Source organism: Phyllobates terribilis, unplaced genomic scaffold (genome assembly GCF_046119375.1).
Source record: "Phyllobates terribilis strain yellow unplaced genomic scaffold, ASM4611937v1 Scaffold_5__5_contigs__length_657084704, whole genome shotgun sequence".
Taxonomy (NCBI): Eukaryota; Metazoa; Chordata; class Amphibia; order Anura; family Dendrobatidae; genus Phyllobates; species Phyllobates terribilis.
The window spans coordinates 264829010-264847546 of record NW_027362765.1 but is presented as its reverse complement, the minus strand read 5'-3'; the positions used below and the strand labels follow the sequence as shown (position 1 = coordinate 264847546).

The 18537-nt window shown below is 44.6% G+C and overlaps 1 protein-coding gene across 1 annotated transcript in view; it reads left to right on the top strand.

The window, feature by feature from the left end:
• ANKFN1 (ankyrin repeat and fibronectin type III domain containing 1) overlaps positions 1-18537 on the top strand; it is a 1224583-nt gene that overhangs the window by 1148702 nt on the left and 57344 nt on the right. Inside the window, exon 17 of the mRNA XM_073684132.1 lies at positions 14723-14936. Within this exon, the coding sequence (XP_073540233.1) occupies positions 14723-14936 (214 nt within the window). The remainder of the gene's footprint in view (positions 1-14722; positions 14937-18537) is intronic.

Genomic DNA, 18537 nt, shown 5'->3' with positions numbered 1-18537 from the left:
GTTGAGCGCTGTCCGACATCGATAGCACCACCTTTGGATCAAGGTAACCTAACATGTCCGCCTGCATCTTCCTCCCAGACCGGCAGTTTGCCGGGGACACCCTTATCAACCGCGTCTAAGCACAACAGCCAGCCCTCAGTCCCTCAGATGTGGACAAGAAAAAGACCATTTCCTCCTAGCCATGAGAAAGCTAAGAGGTTGAATTTCACCATCTGCAAGCTCTTGGCTGCAGAAATGCAGCCTTTCCGCCTGGTGGACACAGAGGATTTTCGAGACCTTATGTCCGTCGCAGTGCCCCAGTACCAGATGCCCAGTCGGCACTACTTCTCAAAGAAAGGTGTGCCTGCACTCCACCAGCATGTCGCACACAACATCACCGCTTCTTTGAGAAACTCTGTGTGTGACAGGGTGCATTTCACCACAGACACTTGGATGAGTAGGCATGGACAGGGGCGTTACATGTCGCTGACTGGGCACTGGGTAACTATGGTGACAGCAGGACAAGGGGCTGCTGTCCAAGTCTTGCCGTCCCCACGAGTTGTGCGTCATTCCTCTTTATGTCAAAGTTCCTCCACTGCTTCCTCCTCCTCAACCTCCTCTCGGTCCTCCACCTGCACCCAAAGCCTGTCTGGTCATGCCACAAGCTTTCTAACTGTGCAGAAGGGATCCTGTACACCTCCTTACTATGCTGGCAGTAGGGCTCAACGTCATCAGGCGGTTTTTACATTGAAATGTCTGGGAAATGTGAGTCACACAGCTGAGGAGTGGTGGTCAGCTCTGGAGAACCAATTTCATGAATGGTTGTCTCCACTGGACCTGAAACCAGGGAAGGCCGTGTGCGACAATGCTGCAAACCTGGGTGCGGCCCTTCGCCGGGGCAATGTCACACACGTGCCTTGTATGGCTCATGTGTTGAACCTGGTTGTCCAGCAATTTCTAGCCCACTATCCCGGACTAGATGGCCTTCTGCAGAGGGCACGGTCGCTGTGTGCTCATTTCCGCCGTTCGCATCCCGCAGCTCAGCGACTTACATCTCTACAGAAGTCGTTGGGCCTGCCACTTCACCGGCTAAAATGCGATGTGCCTACCCGGTGGAATTCAACTCTGCACATGTTGCAGCGACTGTAGCAGCACCGACAAGCCCTGGTGCAATACGTTCTGACGTATAGCCTGGGCCAACGAGATCCAGAGGTGGGGCAAATCACGCTGGAGGAGTGGTCTCAGATCAGGGACCTATGCACCCTTCTGCACAGTTTTGAAATGGCGACGAAGATGTTTAGTGGTGACGATGCCATTATCACCATGACTATTCCGGTGATTTACATGCTGGAGCACATGTTAAACAGAATTCAGAGTCAGGTGGTGGCACAAGAGGAGGTGGAGGAAGTAGAGGAGGAGGAGTTGTATGCGGAAGGGCTAACATCTGCAAGGTCCAGACGGTCAGCAGCACCAAGGCGACAGGCATGTGAGGGTGGGGGAGATGGTTTTACCAGGGCGCATGGTAGCAGCCAAACTAATGAGGAAGGTGCAGGAGCCCAGGAAGAAGTGGAGGACGAACTGATGGAAGACTCATCAGATGAGGTAAATTTGCAGAAATAATTCCTGCCATAGAAAGGGATGCATGCATGCAGGAGTATCAGCAGAGACTGTTGCAGAATCTTACATGTGCTTTTCCACAAAACACCAGTGGTGCACGTAGTGAATCTCACAGTTTCAACTTGCCAACCGTGGGACCGTCGAGTGTTCAGCACTCAAACCGTAACAGAAACACAGTATCTGCTGGTAACATCAATTTTGCGGAATCATTTCACCACTTTTTTAGCTCATCCTTTGCAAGGCCACAGGAGACAAGAAGTCTGACACATAGTCAATGCCTAGAGACGATGGTACAGGAGTATCTCCAAGTAAACATTGAAGCCATGACTGTGTCACTGGACCCTTGCTCTTTTTGGGCTTCCAATCTGGATAAATGGCCGGAGCTCGCCACTTACGCCTTGGAGATCTTGTCATGCCCCGCAGCCAGCGTTCTGTCTGAACGTGTGTTCAGCGCTGCTGGTGGTGTGCTGACAGATAAGCACACGCGGCTCTCCACTGATAATGTAGACAGACTCACGTTCATAAAGATGAACAAATCATGGATCCGAAATGACTTTTCTACCCCTGTGTCATCCTGGGGAGAGTAAAAGCTTGATGATTGGTTAAAATCACCTCACCAACCGTTTTAAGCTTTCAAATTACTAATCATGTTTATCTGTATCTTGGCTGGAAAATAATTTGGGCTTTGTAGCAGTGTGCAGTACTGATTCTATTAGGCCATCTATACTAAGCTCCACCAGATTTAAAATTAATAATAATTTTTAGCTGCATCTAGTCCGGAAAATAATTTTGAGGCTCCGAGATGCGCAAGACACTTAAGTGCCTTCTTGCTGCACTACCTGCAACATGACCCTCAGATTGTCAGAATTCGAAGTAATCCTGACTACTGGGTTGCCACACTCTTAGATCCCCCACACTCTTCGATCAACCTTTTCATTTTAATAAAGACCAAAAAAATGGTCATTTTTGAAATTATAAGCATTAGCAGGTTATTAGAAACTGAAATCAAACAGTTTTCAACTCAAAACTTTATTCTAGGTGATGTTACATTTGCACATAGGACCCCTTGTTCGAAAGGAGCTTCTGAACTCTCTCATCCATTGAATTTGTCTGGTTTTGGAAGGTTTCTGCTTCAATTGTTTTGCATGAGGACAGAATACCCTCCCAGAGCTGTTGCTTAGATGTGAACTGCCTCCCGCCATCATAGACACTCCTTTTGATGATGCTCCAGAGGTTTTGAATGGGGTAGAGGTCAGGGGAGCATGGGGGTCACACCATAAGTTTGTCCCCTTTTATGCCCATATCAGCCAGAGATGCAGATGTGTTATGTGCAGCATGAGACGGTGCATTATTATGCATGAAAATGATCTTGCTGCGGAATACACGGCTCTTCTTCTTGAACCATGGCAGGAAGTGCTGTTTGAGAAACTCCACATACATTATGGAGTTCATCTTTACCCCTTCAGGGATCCTAAAGGGGCTGACAATCTCTCTCCCCGTGATTCCAGCCCAAAACATTACTCCACCTCCTCCTTGTTGGCAATGTAGCCGTGTTTGCGTGGGGTGTCCATCAACCAGCCATCCTCCACTCCATCCATCTGGACCATCGAGCGTTGCGCGGCACTCATCCGTGAACAAAACAGTTTTGAAATCAGTCTTCATGTAATGTTTGGCCCACTGGAGCCGTTTCTGCTTGTGTGCAGTGGATAGAGGAGGTCGACAGGATGGCGTACGCACAGCTGCAAACATCTGAAGGACCCTGCATCTTGTTGTTCGGGGGACGTTGGAGGCACCAGCAGCTTCAAAAACTTGTCTGCTGCTATGACAAGCCTTTTTTGCCGCTGCTCTTTTAACCTGACGTAATTGCCTGTAGGAAAGAGTTCTCAATTTGCCCTGATCAGCACGCACACGTGTGTACTGTGAATCAGCTACATACTTCTTGATTGCCAAGACACTTCATCCTGATCATCGCACAATGTTGATTGTAGTCATGCCTTGACCTAAACACTCCACAATTTGTTGCTTCTCAGCAGCCGACACATCCTTTTTCTTTCCCATTTTGGCAGAAAATGTAGGCTGCTTAATAATGTGGAACAGCCTTCTTAAGTAGTCTTGCCGTTCATTGGACACACCTGCCAAACTAATTAGCACAGGTGTCTGCAATTGCTTACAGTGATATAAAGAGCCCTGACACACATCACCATCAATGAGTTTAACTGACAAACAAATTCTTCCCTTATCACTCCTAAACACTTTTTGCATAATAATTTGGAACACAGTGTACATGTGCTTTTCCACAAAACACCAGTGGTTCACGTAGTGAATCTTACAGTTCTAACTTGCCAACCGTGGTCTGTATGGAGTTGTTCAAAAAAGGGCCCAAAATTAAGATAACATAGATGGGAGAGGTCTCTATGAATAGGAATTCCTAAGAATTTGATACCCTGTGAGGGCCAGGCAAAGGGAAAGTTGGACTGGATGGAATCCTGTATGGATTTGGGGAGGGAGACATCGAGGGCCTCAGACTTCGCTGTATTGATTTTAAAATTTGACCATGTAACAAAGTGATCTATTTCAGCCATAACAGCAGGGATGGATATGTGTGATTGAGTGATATATACTAGGACATCATCAGCAAATAGAGAGCACTTGTACTCGGTGCCTCCCACCTCAATCCATCTAATATTGTAGTTATGGCGAATTGATGAGAGCAGGTGCTCCGTCACTAGGATGTATAAGAGAGGGGACAGAGGACATCCCTACCTTGTCCCATTGGTGATTATGAAAGGTGATGAAAATGTTCTGACGCGCCCCCTGGGCCTTGGGACATCCGAAGCCGGACCCTTTTTGGTGGATGCTGGTGGTTGTAGTCTCCGTGGCGGCGACCTGGTTCCGTGGCTCAGGGCGGTCAAACCAGTGGCGGAACTATTTATGTGGTTTTGATGTTTAAATGTCCGACTACGCCACCCGTGGATTGTGGTCAGAGTGAACCGCCGCTGCAGGGCAGACCGCTGAGGCTGGTGTTGTGGGTGCAGCAGAGCGTAGCATAACTCCCCACGGGAGGAGTATAGCCTCAGGGGAGTGTATGCGGAGGATGGGGGTGATGGTGCAGGGCAGCAGCAGTAACAACACGGAGTCAGTGATGCAGTCCAGGGCCTTTACTCACAGTTCTTATTATCCAGACCACTTCTGCAGGTAACGGCTGCCCACGTCATACTGTGCTCACCAGGTGAGGGGCTCAGACAACTCCCAGATAACTTTGGAGCACTTCACAGGACCCCCTTTGTCTGTCCTTTGTCTGGCCTTTCTTACCAACCCTTCTGTCCGGCTGCCTCGGGCCTCCTCTTGGTAAACTTGGCGCCAGTTTCCCTGATCCTATGTGCTGCCCTCCTAGCGGGTGTAGCGAGGGGCTGCGCCACATAAAATATCACAGCCTCCGGTTTCTAGCTGAGGGTCGTTTCCCGCCTCCACTAGTTTCGGGGACCGGTCTCCCCCTTTGGCCTGACCCCTCCACGCAGGTGGATTGGGGCGTGCGGTGGCGACTCGCCCATCCACACCCCTGGGATCCCTTCGTTCCTCGCTCCTGGAGCCTTCTTTGCTCCTCTTCCTTCATTCTCCCTCTTCCAGGCCTGGGCCTCTGTTACTAGGCCCGCCTCTGGAGCAGAGCACATGCAGAGCCCCTGCTCCCTGTCACTTCTGCTCCGACTTCTCTGCATTGAACTAAGATGGTGCCCACCTTTTATACTCCCTTCTCAATGCACCCAGGAACTGCTTCCTCCCTGCTCCTGCGCTACAGGGTTCCCCTTCCTCAGTGTTCCCTCCCCCCACTCCTGCCAGGGACAGGGACTGTCGTGCCCATCTCAGGGGCATATTGGTCGCCCTGCCCCACGGCAATGTGGTGTAATGCATGCAGGTGTCGGGTCCTGATCCACACTCCATCCTTACCTGAGAGCGAGATATCACACCTCTGGGTGAGGTGCAATACCTCTGCAGCAACCGAGCCCTCGGGGTGCTACAGTTCCATTTATCTTCAGCCTAGGTGACGCATTGCCATACAGGGCCATGATTTTGGCTATAAAAGGGTCCCCTAGACCCCTACCCCAAGCTTTTTAAGAGAATAATATATGGCGTGCTAGGAGACTCTATGGAATGCTTTCTCAGCATCCAACGAGAGTATCTAATTACAAATTTTTAACTGCATCTAGCCCAGGAAATACTTTGTGCCTAGTAGCAGTGTCTGCTAGTCAGCGGATTATCCCGGCTGTAAAGCAAGCTACACCACCTGTAGTTGGGACACTTAATTTTTTCAAAGGAAATGCTTCGGGACCACGGGATACTCAGTGAAGAGCATCAGGAGGCACCCCAAGGCATAGCGGCTGGGACTGGCGGTAGGACGCCTTGTGGTGGACAGCCGAGCTCGATCCTTATAAAAGCTTTTTAACTGCAGCAGCTTTAGTGGACGCTACTGGAGCTGGAATTACATGGCTGCTGGCATGAAACTTGCCCTTCAAAAGATCCTTGTAAAAGGATTTAAAGTGTATTCATTCAAATTAGAGAGACAATTTAAATTAAAAAGCTTAGAGCTGCCTCCACCACAGGGGCGCTCGCTCGACCCACCAGCGGACAGGCACCAGTATTGGGAGAGGGGGGCTGGCCGTCAGGGTCCACCGCGGCTCTGGCACAAACGGAGGTGGCATGGGCAGGAACGGACTGGCCATGTCAGCTTCTCACTTTTTGGATTTTAGAAGGGCATGACATGCCTATATCTGTGTCTCCCCCTCCTTTTACTCCTCCACCTCTTTTCTTTTCGCATGACTATATGTACTTGTCACTTTTCCATGTGTTAGTTATGTCTTCTGAGCAGTTTGTCAGCTTTTGGACACCTTTGAAGGTGTTTTCTATGTGTTTCTATCTGTTTTTGTTTACCTGCCATTGGTTTTAACGGTGTTCGAAGGTGTTCGACGAACAGTTCGACGAACAGTTCGGCGAACACAAGGGTGTTCGACGAACCGAACAGAACTCGAACACTACGGGGGTGGCTCAACACTAATTACCACTATAGGAGACCCGCTCCTTTATAATGGGAACATTTTTTTTACTGAGACCCTCCTCTACATCTCTTCAAAGGGGTATTGGGTTGCGTCCAAATTTTTGGCAGCCCTTGCAGTCACTGTATACACAATAACAGTATAGGAGACCCACTTGTTAATAATGGGAACAACAAAGCATAGCCGGCTGATGGCTCTCTAACAATAGCGAGGACCGACTGCTGGCCTTTTAAGAATAGTAGGGGCCATCTGATGTCCCTATAAAAATAGGCTTTATGACTTTCAGAGTCCCGCCATCATAAATAAAACAGGATCTGTCTGATGATGTGTCACACACCACATTGCCAGATAAGGTTGTAAAATGTTAAAATGACATTTCCCAGCGAATGCATTTGTCTTAAAAAATAACATAAAAAAAACAAACAATAAGATCTTTCTTTAGTATAAAAAACAGCGTCACCAATTTAACCTCAATGTAATTACATTGTTCAGCTCCTGCACCTCCTCCTCCATCTCCGAAATGACCACATCAGTCACAAGCTTACAGCACTGCAGCACTGCCTTGGCCAAGCGGCAACAGTCTGTGCTGAAAATAACATGCTTAATGCTTAATTGACAAACCGCCCAGCGCTACAGAGTTGTTGAAAGTTGTAACACAGCTGCCTGATCTGTGGCTCTCTAAGCTGAACATACAGCCAGGCATGGTCGTGTGTGACAATGGGCGGAACCTGGTGACGGAGAAATGACAGCCGTAGTAGATACGGTTTCCCTCTATGCCAGTCCTTTCACCGAGCTAAATACAACTCTCAGCAAAAAAAGTTGTGGACTGGCTCCGTACCGTCCCTGGCCGCATTCACCTGTCCACGTGTTTGTGGTCATTCCCAGTAAGTGCACTGGGGAGGGCACGGGTAATGTTGTGGGGCCCTTGCTTGTGGAAGGCGGAGACGACACCGGGAGAAACAGTGGCGGCTGGGGACCGAGTATGGACACCCGGCCGCCGCCGGCATGAGGTTGTGAAAAGCTTCCGCCTCCACGAGCCTAAAAGGCCATATTTCAAGTGCAAGCAGCTGCCCAGAAATCTGGCAGTTTAGTGTTGCGGCCTGTGGGTGGGTGGGTGGCTGCATACTTGCGCTTGCATTCCAAGGAATGGGGTAGGGATAACTGAACGCTGCACTGGGACAAGGACGTGGATGGTGATTGTTGCAAGTCTGCAATGAAAAGTGCATAGCGGGAGGCATCTTCGCATGCGCCAAGGATCACTTATGATGGGCACACTTTTAGGCAGTGACCTGGGAGTCAGAAATGCTTCCAGAGGTCTTCTCCATGCTGTTCCCATGTCTTTTCAGCACTGTATGCATGTGTCTGATGATGTGTCACACACCACATGGCCAGATAAGGGTGTAAAATGTTAAAATAACATTTCCCAGTGAATGCATTTGTCTTTGTTGAAAGCAATGCAAAAGTGCAAAAACGCATCAAAAACGCTACGTATGAACATAGCCCAAGGTGTGGAGGAGTATTTTTGGTTTTGGTTATTTATTTTGCCTTATATACAAGTCATTACCCTGGAAAGGATGTTCCTTAATATATTTCCCAGGAAAATCCATTTTGGCTTTGTTTTTGTATGATTTATTGTGAATCCATAAAAGTGGCGTAATACTCTGACAACTTTGTTGACAGCAGTGACCTGGGAGTCAGAAATGTTTCCAGGGGTCTTCCCCAAGCTGTTCCCATGTCATTTGAGCACTGTTCCCATTGATGCTTCATTTTTCCATCTGTGAACAGAGAGCTGATGTGCCTTGCCTAAAACTTCCATTTTTGGCTCATCTGTCCATAGGACCTTCTCCCAGAAGCTTAGTGGCTTGTCAACGTGTAGTTTGGCAAATTCCAGTCTGCCTTTTTTATGATTTTTTTCAACAATGGTGTTCTCCTTGGTCGTCTCCCATGAAGTCCGCTTTAGATCAAACAACGACGGATGGTGCGATCTGACACTGATGTTCCTTGAGCTTAAAGTTCACCTTTAATCACTTTAGAAGTTTTCCTGGGCTCTTTTGTTACCATTCATATTATTCATCTCTTTGATTTGTCATCAATTTTCCTCCTGCGGCCACGTTCAGGGAGGTTGGCTACAGTCCCATGGATCTTACATTTCTGAATAATATGTGCAACTGTAGTCACAGGAACATCAAGCTGCTTGGAGATGGTCTTATAACTTTTACCTTTAACATGCTTGTCTATAATTTTCTTTCTAATCTCCTGAGACAACTCTTTCCTTTGCTTCCTCTGGTCCATGTTGAGTGTGGCACACACCATGTCACCAAACAGCACAGTGAGTATCAGTAGCCCTATATACAGGTCCACTGACTGATTACAAGATTGTAGACCCCTGTGATGCTAATTAGTGGACACAACTTGATTTAACATGTCCCTTTTGTCACATTATTTTCAGGGGTACCATCATTTCTGTCCAGGCCTATTTCATGAGTTTAATTTTTTTTTTAAATTCTGTGGAAGCAGGGTTGAAAAGCAATGTCTGACTTTCATTTGCTCATTTTCATAGATTTTTAATTTATTATTACTTTTGTCAGATTCAAGTTATTTCTGTGACATTGTTGCTTTTTCTTTCATTAAACGAGGGGTACCAACAATTTTGACCACGTGTGTAAGTAATTCTCCTATACACATTTGTTTGCAGGTCCTGCTCTTACCCCCATTTTTCTTCCTTTTGCAACCCCATAGCCTTTACTGTGACTATTTTACAGTCATTTTACAGCAAGAAAGTTTTGGTTCCCATTGACTTATATGGGGTACATGTTCTGGGTCAGGTTCGGGTCAAATTCTGGTACCTGAACCGAACTTTGGCCTAAAGTTCGACCGAACCCGAACCTCCACAGGTCCGCTCATCCCTATCTAACACCGTACTGGTGGAAGATATTTCTCATCTCCAAAATTAAAATGTTTTAAAAGTTTTTTTGCTTCCATTCACCATTTTCACAGGAGTGAATATAGCCAGCTTTATGCATTATTTCTAGCTATATGTTTTGGGCCTGGGATCATAAGATTAGTGTCATTTGCTTTTTTATCCAACCCAGAAGAGCAAACTAATGACATACCAGTAATCGTCTTTTGGCATTAAAAAAGCACATCCATCTATATTTTTTTAATTAAATGTGTGTATATATGCATGCAGTGCTGTGTGTGTATTAATATACTCACCTACTGCTGCTCTCTCAAGTGTCCAGTGCTGTTCTTCTGCTCTGCTCAGTGAAGTCACCGCTGTGCAGACTCTCCAGGTCATCCTGCGCTCTGCGTGACCGAAAAGTGACTTTTACATTGTAAGCCTAGGGAGCATCAAAACAAGGCTCCATAGACTTTTTTTTGTAAAAGAGACTTCTGGCGCACAAATAGAGTGTAGAGTGACCTGGATAGTCTGAAGAATGGTGACGACACTGAGAACAGCACTGGACACCGGAGAGAGCAGCAATAGGTGAGTATATTAATACACACACAGCACTGCATGCATATATACAGATTTAATAAAAAATATAGATGTGAGTGCTTATTTAATAAAAAATCTAGTTTCAAAATGATATTGTTCCTCAAATGATAATTATTGAAATGCTGATTACATGAAAACTGGCATGCCTACAACAGAAAAACTATTACTGTGCCAGCTCTGCACTGGCATTCAACAATCGCATTTTTCATCCACACGAAAGGTTCCTTATCTTTCCATATTATTTTTGAAGATAATACAGAAAACTGCCAAACTTTTGAAACACACAACAGCATCTGTTTTGTCTTCTGCTGTGTTGATACATATTGACTTTTGTCTATGGCTTTGGCCATGCATATACAAGACAGAAGATATCCTGATTTTTCTGCTTATCTGTCACACAGGCACAGAATATCTCTTAGATAGGTAAGATTGCTCCGGGTTCCATGCTAATAAAAAGCAGCTGTACCATACCTTGTAAGGAATAAATCATCTGTGCAGACCACAGTGATCTTCAGCACTGACCACAAACCACAGGAACATGTGTGTGATCATACATTAAAACTGTACAACAGTCATTCCACAAACCGCACATTACAGAGAGCAGGAAAAGGCTAGATAAATACCGTATAGTTCTGAAAATCACAGATCAGACATACCAACAGAGCACATTTCTCAGTCTGTTGATATACAAATTGTGTCCGAAACAGATAATGTTTTATTCCAAAGCACATAACACACATTGTTCTGTACTGATACCTCTACATTTTACAGTACATCCTACATTTTTAGCATCTATAGATCACTTTTATGCAGTCCATATCATCATTATTCACACTATGTCCTACTGCATATGAATGAATATATGATGACTTTTTGTGTATACATGCAAATACATAGCTACTTGCCACTAAGTCTCTTACGTTCATGCACCATTTACGAAAGTAGCGTTGCTGCAACTATTATACTGTATATTGACATTCATACACAAAAAAATAATAACAATAATTCAGGTATAAGGCATTGAATATTATGGGGTGGAGGGTTATTAATCCCTGATTCCACTTTTAAAGGGAACCTGTCATTAAATTAATGCTTGCCGAACCGCAAGCAGCATGAATTAGTTTGGCCAAATTTATGTTCCACTGAAGTGCTTCAGAAATAAATTTACTTTAAAGCTTCAACCAGAGACTATATCTGAAGATGAGACTAGTCCGGTGCCACCCTCGGCCGGATTTTCCAAGCATCGATAGAGGTTATAGACAGGTCTCTCACTATGGAACAGACCTGTCAATAGCATTCTGCGGCTCTGGGCAAGCAGGGCAATGACTGTGCCTGACTAGTCTTGTCACTGGCTATGGTTCATCTAGTATATTTTCTCTAATCCATGCTTCCCAAATCAGGTGGCATGTTCCCTTTAAAGTGACAGTTGCACAAGATTTCCAAATAAGAAACATTTCATTCATTGCTGTGCCTTAAAGAGCAGTCCAGGTAAAACTGATACACTCTGTTATGTCTCATGTAGGGTGTGTGGAGATGGAGCACAAACAGTCAATTTAAAGAACATCAAGAGGTCAAAGCAGTTGTCCTACCTAATACATTTTTCTAAAAACAGCCCCCAATAGTCTAAAATAACAAATGGAGTAATTATCCTTTTGTCAGTCCCTGCCTATCTTATACCCAATGCTCCTGTAGTCCTTCAAGGTCTCTAATCACCTGCCTCCTTGACATTTTTCAACAATATGTGACTACTGTACCTAATAACTGTCCATAGCAGTGATGTACTGACACCACTGAGGTCACCATGGAAGCATCAGCATTGTGAACAACAGCGGATTAGTAAGAAGACTATTACCGTATTTTTTGGACTATAAGATGCACCCCAAATTTTCAAGAGGAAAATAGAGGAAAAAAATGTAATGCATCAAATGGTGCTCGTCTTACAGTCCGAATTCAGCTTACCAGAGGGGGGGTGGTGGCGGTTGTGTAGCGGGGACACAGGAGGTGTTCGGAGATGAGATGCTGCGAGGTGATGCTGCGACCTCCGATCCCAGGCTGGACGAAGTGCTCAGTGGGGCTCGGCAGCAGGAGTTGGGTGATACTGTGAGTCCTGCATTTTAAGGAAGGGGTGTACGAAGGTATGACGCTGCAGGGCAATGCTGCAAGTCCCAGGGTGGTAGGAGGGGGTGTTTGATGGTCCTCAGCAATACTCGGCCATGCGGGGGTTCCACCGACATTTTGTGAAAGTCCGGAGCCCCCGCACTTCCTTGTTTTCTATGCGGTGGACTCTGGGAAAATGGCCACCGGAGGAGGTGCCTGTGCAGATTGAGATCTCGGCAGTATCGCCCGACTACAGCCGCCACCGACCCTCTGCTAAGCTACATTCGGTCTATAAGACTCACCCCAATTTTCCTCCAAAATTTGGGGAGGGGAAAGTGTGTCTTATAGTCCAAAAATTCGGTAATTCTTTTGCTATTCCAGATCATTGACAGCTGTATTTTAAAAAATAAAGTGTTGGAAACCCCTTTAAACATGTTCTATACCATAGAATGGCCCTTATTTTTGTCCCTATTGCAATTCTTATGATGCTTATCAAATATAGATAAATATGTAAAATACCAGACGTTATACTGCTCGGATTTATGCTACAAGTTCCAGTAGGACAGGAAAAAGTGATGGTATTGAAAACCATGGTATGGCCACAACACAACTGAAACTGTGGCTGCTCTGCTTTATTAATCTAACTAATTTTCTTAAAGAGTGTCTGTCACAAGGTCAAAAGTGACCAGTTTTGTTCTTATTTTATCCCCACTTCTCCACTGAGAAATAATTTTTTTGTGTTTTTTTTTTTAATTTGCCATATGGTTGCAGAGAGAGATGAGCCTTTTTTTGTGCTATTTTTTATAGTCTCTACCAAAGCTGGTAGCGCTCACACGGTAATAATGCAAAGGCACAACCCCGAGTTTCCTGTGAGCCATGCCCCCTTGGTGAAGACCATGAAAAGTAGTACTTAATAAAAATATCCATAATTATGGAACCATATGAAGAATTAAAAAGAAAAAAATATTCAGCAGAGCAGCGGGAATAAAATAAGAGCAAAAACTAGTTACTTTACACCTTGTGACAGATACTCTTTAAATCACTTGATTTTACAGGAGAAAGGCTTTTTCCCCTAAAACTTTTTTGGAAAATAATTGTCAGTTTTTAAAGATCAATTAAAATACTGATAGGGCTGCTTGCCACTGTGATTTTCAGCCGTGTCATGTCCAAAGTATCTACCTGACATTACATTATAAGGGTTGTCCGGTCCAAATTGATAAGTCTGCAGTTACTCTGTGTGGCTGCAGACTTATGAGTGCCCCCAGCTCCCACACTGTGCGATGCGGAGATTCACCAGGACTGGAGGGTATGTATGCGTTATAAATACTCCTGGCCAGGGCCCGTCTAGTGGGTGCCACCTTGCTCCATACACTTGTATGTGTACGGAGATGCGGCCTTCCAGTAAGAGTGGCCGACTAGAGGGCATGGCCTTGCTCCCTACAAGTGTATGGAAGCGAGGCCGCACCCACTGGCTGGGTGTATGTATAATGAATACATACTCTCCGGTCCCAGGTCAGAAACCATAAAATCCCCGCAGTGTACGGTGAATGCGCTGGGGGAATTCATAAGTCTGAAGTCACACAGAGTGCCTGTAGACTTATCAATTTGGATTGGACAATCCCTTTAAGAATAAGATTTAATTTGTCTGTACCGTGGAACTAAACTAGTCAATGGCTTTCTAAACAGTTCCTGTATAGTGGTAATTTTTCAGATGCTAACATTATTTTAGAACATAATTTGAAGGTAATATATACAATATCTGGGTAGATGTTGGGCTTTCAGTGACCCTGTGGTCCATTGCTTGACTTCAACATGTGATGTGTTGTAGCACGTAATATTACCAGGGGCCCTCCTCCAATTTGTAGCAGAATCCCCTTCTCTTTCTCCAAGCCGTTGTTGGGTCTAGCCAGTGCAGACTGTGCATCAATAATCTGAAACCTTTCCCTTAATTTTCTCAGCACTAGCCATTTTGAGAACAAAAGGAGTATCTCAGATTACTGATGAAAAATGTGCATCAGATAATCTGAGAAGAGAGGCAACCATATCGGTGGAAAGAAGAATGGAGGCTAGGGCACGTTGAATATTTGGTCAGCATTTTACATCAGTATTTGTAGGCCAAAACCAGGAATGGGACAGTCAGAGGAAAAGTATAATAGAAACACGTCACCACTTCTGTATCTTCTACCCACTCCTGGTTTAGGCTTACAATTACTGAGAACACCATGCATCTGAGCCTTAACTACATAGATTGCGTATATAGCTGTTTACAAATACTGAGGTAAAAAACTCACCAAATACTCAATATCTGCACGTGGCCTAAAACTCCAGAGAAGCACCATAGTGTCTCAAAAGGATACCAGGCAATATTAGCCCTATACCCCACCCATATTAAATTTAGTCCCTAGCTCAGATGGTTTCTTTAACTGCTGCTATACCACTATCCTGCTGCTATACTGATTGGGGAACTATTCATGTTTTGCAGCAAACAGATGAAATTTGGCGTGAAATGAGATGGATCATGGATTCTCTTCAGTATGCTAGATATAAACAACCAGTAGCAGGATTGCCAATCACCAGATTTATTGACCTGTCAGAAGAAGAAAATCAGAAGAAAAATAATTCTACATCCTCTCACCTAGACTGTCTGCCGTCCCCATCCCCATCACCAGAGTTGCATCAAAGAAGGACTGCAAGTGGTAAGAGTGAGATCATACATTGGTCATTTCAAATGTTCTCACATGGTATACAGATGTGTCGTTAATTATATTTACTGATGGCTCGATATATCCTGAGATTACTGCCACAAGATAACAAGCTTTGAAAAAATTAGGGAACATGATTTTCATCTACTCATTTGTTGTTTATTTTTAGGTCAACAAAAGGTAAAATGTTTAATAAAGGTCCTCTTAGCGCAACCCTTTTAGCCTCTTAGCGCAAAATGTCCATAAACGGTAAGGTCACTGTATGTGGAGGGGATTGATGCAGGCCATGTTACATACATGACATATGTCTCCATAAGCAGCGGACAGAACTGAGCACAGAATTAAAAATAAAAAAATAAACTTATTTGGTATCGTTGCTTCCGGAAAAATTTGGTCAGTAATAGTACTGACCTGGATAATCACGTTTTGGCAGAAACGCCGTTCCCCTCACCGCCGCGGTCCAGGTCCGGCGTCTCCCTGCTCCCCTGCTGCTGTGGCGCGAACTGCGCGCAGCTTCCTGGACACTGTGCTTAGGACGCACACTCTCCCTCCCTCTTAAAGGGGCCGCGCGCGCCGTCCTATAGAGTCCCCGGCCAGTGGTCGGAGGACTTCTTCTATATAAGGCACCTTCTCCAAAATGGAGGTGCCTGTGCAAGGTTGTTGTCTCGTGTGCTAACACTTGCTCCAGTCCTCAGGTCCCGCTGCCTGTCTGTCTATAGTCGTGCCTGCCAGCCTGCTTACCTGGAGTATCAGCCAGTTACCTGCCATGCCCGCCAGCCTGCTTACCCGGAGCACCTGTCTGTTACCCGTTGTGTCCGCCAGCCTACCTGGAGCATCTGCCTGTAACCTGTCGTGCTCGCCAGCCTGTCTTTCCGGAGCACTTGCCGGTTTTCTGCCGTGTCCGCCTGCTTGCCTACCCGGAGCACCAGTCTGCTATCTGCCGTACCAGCCTGCTTATCTACCCGGACCACCCGTCAGCCTTCATGCCGTGCTCAACCGCTGTACCGGTCAGCTCCTGTCATCTGACCCATGGGAGTCACCTGCTCTCACTCAAGGTCGGTCCCAGAGTGGCACCTGGTCTATCTGCCCAGTCCCTCCCTGGTTCACAGAGTCGACTGAGCCACCATGTGACCTGGGTTGGTCCGAGTAGGCACTTAGTCGCGCCCCTCTGGTCCCTCCTTGCACCGTAGCACAGAGGTTCCACCACCCGGACCCGTAACAATGTTGAATGCCGCTTAATCTGAAGGCTCTATTGATAACGGGTTTCTAACGAAGCTGTGTTCTACAAGAGCAAGGCAGTAAAACAGTCATACATCCAACAGTAAAAAAAAAGTATTAAGTAAGGATTCCACAAAAGTAATGACTTTTATATCATTATATATGCCTCAACTGGATTTTCACTTTATAGCTCTACAATAGAAAGTTTGAAAGTATTTAGTACGTTCCGTTTTAGTCTCATTGATAATTTCATGGCAAATTTCTCTGTATGAGTTTTTAGATTATAATTATACCCTAGTCATTAATCCTTGCATCACTCCAGATAACAGACCTATTGCGCATACTGGATATAAAATGAAGTTCCTCTGCCACATAACACGACATCATTTTTATGAATAGCACATTGCAGATATAGTTAACAACGGTCCCTAATTTGCTTGATCTGTTCCCACTTTTTCAAATACAATCACTGCAAATTTGTGGATCACCTAGGAAAACAATCAGGGTTTATATAAACCCTGCCCAAACATAGGTGGTTTAGGGCCATTCATGAGGTACTTAAACATTTCTGTATAGTAATGGGCAAAGTAGGTGAGTAGAGATGAGTGGATCGATCTACAGAGGATTGAGTTCAATACACATTTCCTGAAATTTGCGGTTCCACGCAAATTCAAAAACTCTGGCAAAAAAAAATATGCCCATGTGCCATTTTACGCACTATTTAAGACTCAGTTATCATGCTAATGGTGCCAAGCGCAGCCACGCCGACTTGCCCATAGTGCCCTGAAGCGATTAGTTAACATGGTCCAGCCAACGAGGAGGAGAAATGACAGTCAGTATAAAAGGTACATCAGGACAATGACCCCAGACATACTTCAAGAGGCATCCAGGAATGGATGAAAACAAAGTGTTGAAGTGGCCAGCAATGAGTTCGGATCTAAATCCTCTTGAACACCTGTGGAGAGATGTTAAAATTGCTGTTGGGAGAAGGCACCCCTTAAATATGAGAGATCTGGAGCAGTTTGCAAATGAAGAGTGGTCAAAAATTCCAGTTGAAAGGTTTAAGAAGCTTGTTGATGGTTATAGGAAGCGATTGATTGCAGTTATTTATTCCAAAGGGTATGCAACCGAATATTAAGTTGAGGGTGCCAATAATTTTGTCCTGCTTTTTGGGGGGGGTTTGTGCGAAATTATGTTTAAATTGCCTTTTTTTCTCAGTTTTTTTTGTGTTGTTCCAATACACACAAAGGAGATAAACATGTGTATAACAAAATTTTTGTAACTGCAATAATTTTCTTGGAGAAATACTTCATTTTCTGGAACAATTTAAAGGGCGCTAACACTTTCGGCCATGACTGTATATGACTTACATAGTAGCAGTTCAGTGAGCATAGACCGTAATCCTCTAATTTCCCTCAAATCTCCCATCTCATGCACTAATACACTAATGAAGAATAACAGTGGGTTGCTGTAGTGTATACAGTAAATGTTACAGGCTTCGCCACTTCAAAGGAGCGCAATTTACCACTAAGTCAGTCTAACCAGAAAACCACTAAATGAAAACTCTCCCATCTAAACAGTTCCAGACAGATGGTGGAATAAGTGTAAGTGCAGTCAACTCATTTTGGGTGTCTACAGTTTGGAGCAAAGCATGAAAAACACAACAATTCATCTTAGAAGCTCAAATAATGCTGCATGGATCTGCTTCGGTGACTTACTTTATTTTGAGAAACAATAGATCAGGCTCCTGGTGAAGAATAGGTATCTACTTATTTATATTTCACGAAAAGTTGGGATTTCTACATAGTTTACATGGTTCTGTGCACCTCAAGATGTTTGCTTTTCCATTCATTGATGTGGTTTAAATAGGTCACTTGATTTAACTGTAAATGTTCTAGAGCTTTGTGGTTTATTTTATTCTCTCTTTCCTTTCTATGTAAGGACTTGTCTTGTTTTCTCTTTGTACTTTAATAATAAAGGAAATGATAGGAATGCAAGGGAATGCAAGCATCTACAAAACATTATGTCAATGAATGACTAACCAAGAGAGTTTATAGCCAACCCGTACATCCGTTGTTAAACCTTTTTCATTTCTAGAGAAAACTATACAGTCTCCATATATTTCTATATAGTATACTACACTGCTCAAAAAAATAAAGGGAACACTCAAATAACACATCCTAGATCTGAATGAATGAAATATTCTCATTGAATACTTTGTTCTGTACAAAGTTGAATGTGCTGACAACAAAATCACACAAAATTAATCAATGGAAATCAAATTTATTAACCAATGGAGGCCTGGATTTGGAGTCACCCCCAAAATTAAAGTGGAAAAACACATTACTGGCTGATCCAACTTTGATGTAATGTCCTT